This window comes from Drosophila tropicalis, unplaced genomic scaffold, assembly GCF_018151085.1.
Source record: "Drosophila tropicalis isolate 14030-0801.00 unplaced genomic scaffold, ASM1815108v1 contig_593, whole genome shotgun sequence".
Classification (NCBI taxonomy): Eukaryota; Metazoa; Arthropoda; class Insecta; order Diptera; family Drosophilidae; genus Drosophila; species Drosophila tropicalis.
The window spans coordinates 10,196,540-10,206,228 of NW_027173070.1; the positions used below are offsets into that span (position 1 = coordinate 10,196,540).

At 36.5% G+C, this 9,689-nt stretch overlaps 1 protein-coding gene across 2 annotated transcripts; it reads right to left on the minus strand.

The window, feature by feature from the left end:
* Positions 1 to 2,038: 2,038 nt before the first annotated feature.
* On the minus strand, positions 2,039 to 3,687 carry Spn47C (Serpin 47C). 2 transcript variants are annotated; one of them, XM_068289720.1, is made up of 4 exons: positions 3,672 to 3,687; positions 2,480 to 3,396; positions 2,275 to 2,419; positions 2,039 to 2,216 (listed from the first exon to the last, which is right to left on the minus strand). In XM_068289720.1, exons 2-4 carry the CDS (start codon positions 3,356 to 3,358, stop codon positions 2,089 to 2,091), a joined length of 1,152 nt encoding a protein of 383 aa, XP_068145821.1. In that variant the 5' UTR covers positions 3,359 to 3,396; positions 3,672 to 3,687; the 3' UTR covers positions 2,039 to 2,088. The 2 variants fall into 2 exon arrangements, with proteins under 2 accessions (XP_068145821.1, XP_068145820.1); XM_068289719.1 differs by lacking the exon at positions 3,672 to 3,687 and adding an exon at positions 3,507 to 3,571.
* Between the last annotated feature and the right edge of the window lie 6,002 nt (positions 3,688 to 9,689).

The following is a 9,689-nucleotide window of genomic DNA, read 5'->3' on the forward strand; positions in this document are numbered from 1 at the left end:
ATTTATTATGTTGCAATTGTAATTGCAATTAAACACAAAGTCCAGCAACATACTAAATATATGTATAATAATTTATATACATTTCTGCATTATGACCAGAAATTTGAATATCACATTTTTTTGTTGTATGTTGCATATTTTTTGGGGCAATGCCGCACACAAAAAACCCTAAAACGATAATATTCCACTTTTCGGTTAAGTGAGCTGCATTGAACTGAACTGAACTAGTGGAAATTGTCATTTATTGAAAAAAATATAGCAATTTTGATAGCAATTGTTTTATCTTGCGCCATTTCATTAGATTTTATGTGTTTGCGCACTTAATAGCTATTTTTAAATGAAAATTGCTACAAACACATATATGCATAATAGTATTACTATAGTAAATTATCTAAGAGATACATTTTTTATCCATAATCATAACTTTTTCAAACTAAATTAGAGTACGGCTCGAAAATTAGAAGTCGTGTTTTAATTTTGAATGAAAAATCTACGTTTTCTGGTACGTAAGAGATCCAAATCAACTTCCAAATGTTGGATTGGAAGTCTAAAAGTTTAGTTTCAATTAAATCAATTCACTTAAACGTCAATAATAACTAAAAGTCTCTCGTGCAATACTCGAGCAACTGTCGCTACAAATTACAAATTTCATTTCGCCTTGTTTAACAATTTAAATAGTCCATCAATGCCAGTGTTTTGTCGTTATGTACGACTTGAACACAATCAGTTGCTACCAGACTGAACGAAGGATTTCAGTAATTTAATTTTCTAACAACATTACATTAGCATTTTTTTCGAAAATGGCCCAAAGACAAAACCCTTGGGGTATACTATGGCTGCTGAGTCAAAGTTTATGCAGCTGCACTTCCGTTTTGATGACGGAATGGAATAACTAAAATCAGTTTGAGAAGAGATTCTTCGACGACGACGACCAGTTACAAACCAAAAGATAAACATTTGCCACAAAACTCACTGGCAGTTGGCAGTGGCATTGGTTAGTGGCAAACGGCGGCAGTGGCGGTGGCGGTGGCGGTGGCAGAGGCAGTTGGCCCATCAATAGCAGACGGCGCTGCCAAAGTCCACGACAATCATCGATGAATTGGACGGGCAAAGTTTGCCAACCGGACGCGAACTGGCCATAGACTGACTACCCCCAGAGTAGTAGTAGAAATAGAAGCTCCAGCTCCAACTCTCTAGCAGTTCAAGTCTCAGCTGCTTCTGCTTCTGCTGTGCAAGTGTTGTTGTTGGAGTTGCAAGTTCACTATACACAACAGTTCAACACAAGAAGCGGGAACAGAGAGAGAAATTACTTATTTTTCAATTGTTGGAGGCCCCCGCCGAATGGCATTTGGCATTGTTGTAGCTGCTGCTGCTGCCGCCGCCGCTGCCGTGCAATCTTGATTACTGTCAGTGGCAGCAGTTGTATTTAAAATTGGCTAACAAGTTGGGGCGCAGCAGCAGCAGTAACAGGAAAAAGCAGGAAAAGAAAGAAGCGACCCAAACAGCAGCGCCCTCCGAACCCGCACCATATACAAAAACTCCTCCCCTTCCATCACATTCACAAGTCCAAGCCCCAATGCGAAGCTGCTTTTAACTTTTCATTTAGTTTTGGGCCAGCTCCCCTCATCCCCTCACCTCTTCCGCTATTCTCTTTCTACAATTTCTTTGTTCTCTTCTCTTTCCACTCCCTTTTCATATCAGCGAAATTTTCGCAATGATCTGTCCTCCATTCTGTCCAACCTACTCCTACTACACTACCCCTACTTCTCCATCTTCTCGTCTATTGAAGCAGCCATTTTGCTATTTGTTTTGGAGCCCCTCTTGCTCCCCACCATATCTTCCTCTAGCCATTCGTCTCCTCTTCTTGCTTCTGTTGCTCTGTGCATTGTGTAGACATTTGTTCGGCAATAATTTGATGTTCATGGGATATTGTCATTTGTTGCAATTGCCGTTTTTGTTGTAATAAGAGAGCGAACGAGAAAGAGAACAGAAAGAGACAGACAAAATAAAGAAAAAAAACAAGCAGAAAGTTGAAAGATATGGTGAACAGAAATTTACAATTTACAATTTGCCTCTTGGCATTGTTGATTAGGGTTTAATGAAATGACCAACAAAGTAAACGGTTTGATTATTTCGTATAGCAAATATAAATGGACGATTTGCTCTGAAGATCTTTCTCTCCGCATCTGGTACAATTGGAATAGTAGGACCCGGTTCTAGAAATAAAAAAACAAAGGTTTTTTACATATTTTTAAATTTAAATAAAGCACTTACTAAGTTCCATATCTGCTTCACATCCATTCTCATTGAAACCCAAATGAATTTTATGACGTGCCTCCGAAATCACTTGATTCGATTGTTTGGCGAAAAGACCAGTCAAATCAGCTCGATTGGGTTCAAAAATGCGCGTTACGCCCATCTAATAACATAGATAATGAATATTTAGTAAAGATTTAGATTTTTGCTATAAATTGCTCACCTTTTGTAGTGGCACTTTGAGATCCACATCACATTCGATTTGAAATTTTGGCATTTGTATATCAACATCATGCAATAGACTTTTGGTTGCCACCTCATTCAAATCGGTGTACTCCAATTTTGACTCCAAATCGGCCAGCCCATTTACATCGGTGGGTAAAATTATTAACATACTTATGTCCGATTCATCGAATGGTAATTGCAATATTTTCGATCTCAATTTTCTCGATTCACCATAACGAAAATGGCCAACTTGGCGCATCATTGGGATTTCCATGCGTTGTTTGGAATTTATCCAGAAATCATCGGTAACAGTGCGTTGCATGGAAAAGCGTTTTGACCACTTGGCACGAAAGTATAATGAATTGACCAAAATGACACTCGTTTCTGGATTGAAAGCCACTGGTGTTAGTAAATTTCGTACTGTATGAAATGTTTGCTTCTCCAACCATTTATTAACCTCTTTCATCGATTCGATATTGTTGGTGAAATTCAATGGATCGGCTTGAGCATTGAAAAATTCAACAGCTTGCATATTGAATTCGGGGCGTAATTTTTGATCATCTCCAACATAGAGGCGAGTGGCAAGACGTAAGCCCACACCATGATCCGAACAAACGCATTCTTTGCTCCAGAAATCTGCATTACGCTTAGCTATATCCTCCTTACTGTCTGCTCCCAATATAATCACTGAACGCAATTCATCGGCACTCTTACCGCTGGCAGCCATAAAAACCAATGTCATGGCACTACGAGCTGCTGCCGGTGATATCACCATATTCACCATGGGAGACTCGGCGTTGATTGCTCGAAACAGATTGCGGGCAAAGACAATGGGACTGGCGGCCAGTGAGGGAGCTGTGGTACCACTCGAAGTCATATTAATACAGTGAATCAGGGCCAAGGTAAGCACCAATACTATTTAGTATTTTTAATATACCCAAAATAGAAGAAATTAAAAAAGATAACACACAATATTTTATAAACTATTTTTTAAAACAACAATTTGCAAATGATTTCGAATTTACTTGATTTCTCACACAAAGCCATGTTGTTTGCTTTCGTTTTCGTGAGGGGTATTACTGTGACTGATGCCAACTGAATACGAGTGATGCATTATTTTTAACTATTTACATTTGAGTTTTGTTCGCAAACCGGTTTTTCTCAAATGAAAAATACATTTATTTGCTTACATGTCTGATTAATTGTGTGGGAGAGACGACAAAAAACTTGTTGGAGTACAAAAACCAAATGCCTAATTCAAGTTAAGCATGTCAAAGTTATTTATTATTGAAGTTCTAGGAAAATATTCTCATTAATTTTTGTGCAGTAATATTTTAATGACTTCAATTGAATTTTAGTTGTTTTCACACTGCTTTTCCGATTGACTGCTGATGACGGAATCGATTACATGGTGTGAACTTCCATCTGCTAATATAAGATTTTTTTGTGATAATCGATAAATAATGAAGTGAACTTAATTGAATATTTTGGATACTTTACTACTTTTGAATATGTCTTAAAAAACAATTCTTAAGGCACTAGCTGGATGCTCTGCCTTTTACAAATATGGGGACAAAAATTGCATTAATTAACTTGCAATTAGATATACATAAGTATAATCGGATGAGAGCAGCAGCATCAAAGATAATTTAAACATCAGGGTTTTTGGTAAAACGCTTAACATTAACCCTAAAGCTCACTCAACTCCTCAGTGGATTATTTTTTCCATAACTGCATATGGCCTCCATAAAAGGGGAAACTATACTAAGGGGAATTCGGGCACACTATTACATCAAAAAAAGCCAACAGAAGCCTAAAAGCCAAAATTTTCTTGATTCGCGGCCCTAGATAGATAAATTTAACGTCTCTTCATTTAAAAAATATTATATATTTTTTTTCGATTTAAAGCTTAGAAAATCTAAGCTAATTTGCAAATACCATAAGCGTCTAAGCTAATATTCCATCTATGTATGTATTTCTATTCAATTTATCGTTCAATACAATTAGAACTCAATTAAATTTTAATAAAATTTTATTAAAATTATTTCATTATTATTTGCCAATATTTATATTAATTAATAATTATCAATTTACCAACTTACCATAAACTAATAATTCACCTTTTGCATTTAGTTTGTGGTTAGAGTTCTTCTGGCTAACTTTTACTAAAATTTCATCAATTGAGCAATTAGTTTTTGACTTGGTCAACATTGAATGAAAAAAAAAAAAAAAATGCATAAATATAATAGTTTTGTTCAATTTTTCTATTGGACGAAACTTTCTTTGTTTTTTTTGGCAGGGGAAATCAATTTGTGGGTTGGTTGGGTTTTTGCGTCTGTTAGTCAAATTAAATAGACGACAAAATGTGAGTATTGTTGGTTGTTGTTGTTCTTGTTGTTGTTGTTGACATTATTGTTATGCCAAAAGTCGGTTGTTGGTTTGTTGCTTTGTTTTTGTTTGCTGGCTCGCATCGCTGCCAATTTTTGTCTCGACTGGCAAATATTTTTGCAGCTTGCCGATTCGACGGGGCATTGTTGTATTTGCATTTGGATGCTGCCACTGCCACAACGACAACAACGACAACGATGCCGACAGTAAGTCAATAACGTCAATGCATTTGGCAAAATGGGAGAACCTTAGTGGAACCTCCAGCACTCTCATTTGCTGTCTTCTCACCCCTTCACCCATACCCCTCTTTTGTAGATTTCTCTGTTTGTCTTTGTGTGCTTTGCGGCATGATTGAAAATGAAGGTTGTGGTGGGTGATGGATGGAAGGATGGATGGAAGTGGCAGTAGTGGTAAGTGGGGGTTATGGGGTCGGCGAGTCTTAATGTTCCATTACCACTTTGCTGTTGCTGTCGTCTGTGAGCTCTGTGTCGCCCTCCTTTGAACAAATTTCGCACTTGATTGCGCTGCTTATGCGCCCAATGCGTTTTGTATTTTATATTTCAATTTCATTTCACTCACCTTTTGACATGTCTTTCTCTTTCTCTATATGTGAGTGTATTTATGAGGGTGTACCTCTATGATGTGTGTGTGTGCGTGTGTCACAGTCAGCGCACTCAATCATGCATTTTGTTCATGCACTTGGCTGGCGTAAATGAACAAATTTTACATCTGATTGAGTCGTTTAAGTGCAATTCGATTAAGAAGCCTCAAATAATGCCTCAGCCTATCATTGCGTTCGAATGCCCCAGACATAAAGACATATTAAAGTAAACACGAAAAACCATTAAGCTATTAATCTATAGACTTTTAATTTCTTTTCCATAACTTCAAAAAACAAATTTTCGTAGATGCTCTTCAATTTTTAAATCAATGCCAAGTACTATCAGAAACGCTGACAAATTTATAAAAGTGATATTATTTTTGTTCTTTGTTTCATTCAATTTTATAAAATTATATACAATTTTATTGACTTTTTATTGCATAATCTCTGTTGATGCTATAAATTGTTTATTATCTTAAAGCAAATAGTTATTTTTTTCACCATATGAAATTTATTTTTGATGTTTCGATTAAATTTTTCAACTTTATTGTAGTTTCCAATTACTTTGTTTGTTCACCAAGTCTCTTTATGCTATAGCAATTTAAATACTTAACAACGACCCATTGGGCCTGAGAGAGAAGGTTCAAATATCTTTGCTTGAAGTTCGCACAAAATGCTTTTAATAATGCATTTTATATCTTTAATCATAAAAGGCGGAAACTTGACGAAGTATCATCACTAATTGCATTTTCATGAAGTAGCCAACTTGGCGAAAGCGCCTCAAGCTAGGCAATAGAAACGCAAAATTTGCACATACCTATCGAATGGCGGAACACTGCAGCAGCGGTGGTTGGGGTTGCTTGGCGGATGGGGGATTGAAAGACTATATTATGCGGCTTTGATGGCTTAGAAACAATTCATGAGGAAAGTAAGGGAAGTCGTGGCTGCAGCAGTTCGCAAATTTCTTAGTCCTCAGGCTATCATTTTCGATTGTGAAACTTTCTGGTGTTCCTGCTGCTGCTGCCTCTGCTTCTGCTGCTCTTGCTGCTTTGGCTGTTGCTGTTGCGGCTCAGGCAACTAGTTTGTGGTCGGGCCTTCCTACACATTCAAACAACAGTATTGCCAAATGTCTTGAGCACTCCCACTCAATTTGACAACCGCAATAAATACGAAATTTTGAGAAAATGCGGGCAACAATGCCAAATACGAGCAGCATATTGTAAAATTTGCCGCAAAAAAAAGGATGAACTTAAAATGGCATTTGTAGAGAATTTAAAATTAGTCTCCTTTGTGATGGGGTCCAAGGAAATGAAGAGAGTTTGAAGACTTTATACGAAACTAGCTCTGAAAAGTATGCTAAAAAAATGTGCATTAATCAATTTGTATTTAAAGGAAAATATCCCCAAAATGTATGCTACAAATATTAATAAATCTGTTATTTTGAATGTTTTTATTATAACTGACTTTTTTCATAGCGGATTTGACGGGTAAGGATCAGTTTTGAAGTAGATAAATTTGCAACGCTTTCAACGACGCCTTCAACTTAGAGATAAGTTTATGCTATATTCTCTTAACAGATCTACATTTGGAATATATATCCCTATTTGTAAATTGTTAGGCAAAGGATAAACTTCATCAGTGACCCTCGCATGTGTGTGATGACAGCATAGATATGGTAATTTGATTTTATAGTTTCTTACTTCTTACAAATTGCCAATATTCAAGCCACAAGTAATTCAATTTTCTGCTGGTAGCAAAGAAAAAGAAGTATAGCAAGCGACGACAAAAAAAAACTAAGGAAAAATGAAATTGAGATTCGTATAGAGCATTTTTTTGTTTTTTTTTTCTTTCTTTTTTTTTTTTTGGTTGACAAACTTCCGGCTGTGACTTGAGACCAAGAGTTGTCATCAACCTGTAACTAAATTCTATTTGCTCTGAATTCACTGCTCTCCATTTCTCTTCCTCTCTGTCTCTCTGGATCTCTATCTCCGGTTGACTTTGTAGCTTTGTCCATTTGATTTGTGGTCCGTTTGTAAGTTGAAAATCAAACAAACCAGCAAACGACATTTGCCAGAACTAAGCCAGTGGCATGTGGCATGTAGCAAATGTCTATATCAAGTGTTGCAAGTGTTACAACACGTTTTGTCACGCATACGCACTGTTGCTTCAGTTACAGAGCTCAATAATTAATTGTTTGCCACACTTGTGCATTGGCAATTGCATGTTATACCACCACTCCCCTACCCAGCAATGCTTCTCTGCCCCTGCATTGTCTCTCCATCTTAGACTTACTTATTTATTTATTAATTAAATCATTCATTGTTCAATCAAACTTCTTGGGAATTGCTACATCTGCTGCAAATACAAAACTCATCGACATTGGCATTTCCCTGAGTTGCATTCATCATTTAATTAGTTAGTTAGTTGGGTGTGGGTGTGTGTGCTAGTGTGTGTGGTAAATGATTTCAATAAATTAGTGCAACAGTTTGCTCTTTTACCTGCTGGTTTCAGAGCTGTCTACCCACCATCTTAGATGGTTTGTTCTGAGCTGTCTGAGCTGAAATCGATTTGATTTGATTTCTGTTTCTCCCTATGTTTGTTTTTTTTTTTTGCTTTCTTTTTTTCTACTTGCCGCTTGTTTCAGCTGCTGGCGCTGCTGTTTGGATTTCTTGTTGCTGTTTTGTTTTTTCATTGCTGTTTCTTCTTTTTCTTTTTTTTTTTTTCTATCGAGACAAAAATTGTTTGTATTGGTTTAGGCTTATGGCCAAGACAATAAAAACCATTTCAAGTGCAGACAGCAAAAATAATGCTTCAAATCAATTTGCCAGCGGCAAGATAACGAAATTGCTATACTCTTGTGATTAGTTATTCATAAACAATTATAAGAAATTTGCAATAGTCAAAGTTACTTATGCAAATGCTTCTAAGGCAGAAATTATTTATAGATATTTTAAAAATTTTGATAAACGTTTTAAATCAAGAGAAATTGTATTACCAAAAATACTTTCTTATAGCTACATATATTCGAATATCTTACAATCCGTTTTTCTTCGCATTCATTCCTACTTGTCGATAGATTCAACAAGAATTAATCAGACTTATCAACACTTTATGGATTTACTGGATTCTTTGCAATACAGTTATTGAAGGTTATGTTGCGAGGAAGAATATGAATAACTTAAAATAAATAAAACCTTCAAACGTTTCAATAAAAACAATAAAAATATAGAGTATCAAAAAGGCATTGTGATGGGTGAAAACAATAAAAATACAATTTCATGTCTATGACAGATTTTTTCTAGAGAAAGTTGTAGGTAAGACATAGCAAGACGATAAAGAAGAAGGAGTAAGAGAAAATAAAGAAGTGGCAAAGAGAAAGAGCGAAAACATATTGGGGGGACATTTCAGTTTTGCTGAATTCGGATACGAAGTTTGTAGTAGACAGAATAAAGAGCTCTTAGACATTGGCTAAATTTAAACCATACACATACACTCACGCACATATAGAGCCATGTATGTACTTTATATACACACAAATACACTTGGGATATTTGAAGAAGAAGAAGAGCTACATTTCCTGTGCCTTTCTTCGATTTGATTTTTCATTTCCGCTGCAAATGGTGACAAAGTTGAAAACGTACAACGAAAGTCTTGACTATTTGCTGTCCATGTGAATGTTGTGTGTGTGCGTGCTGATTTCTTGTAGAATATCAAATACAGTCAAGGACTTAGGCAAACATCAAGTTACCTAAGGAAGGATAACTGAATGGCAGGTCCACTTGAGGCAGTTTGAAAACTAGGTGGCAAAGGAAGAACTTTAAACAAAATGCCTCGAATTGAAAATTCTACACCAGATGATGTAAGCCAAGCTGAAAAACACACACACACATACCCACCCGCAAACATCCACATAAACCTTAACCGAAAGAACCGAAACTGCCCCTGTCAACAGTGTCAATGACAATCATTAACACAAATCAATAGGATTAACAATATTTGACTCACACATGCACCAAAAAGAGTGACGACAGGCGGTTACACAGTAAACCTATGAAAATCAGGAGGAGGAGGTCATCATTCAACATAAAACGCCAGCGGCGCTGCAACCACAAACACACACAGACACACTCATTCAGCGTGAGTGAGAAGAGAAGGACAACTGAGGTGGTAAGGGCAGAAGGCAGCAGGCAAACAGAAAATACAAATCAACATGACATCG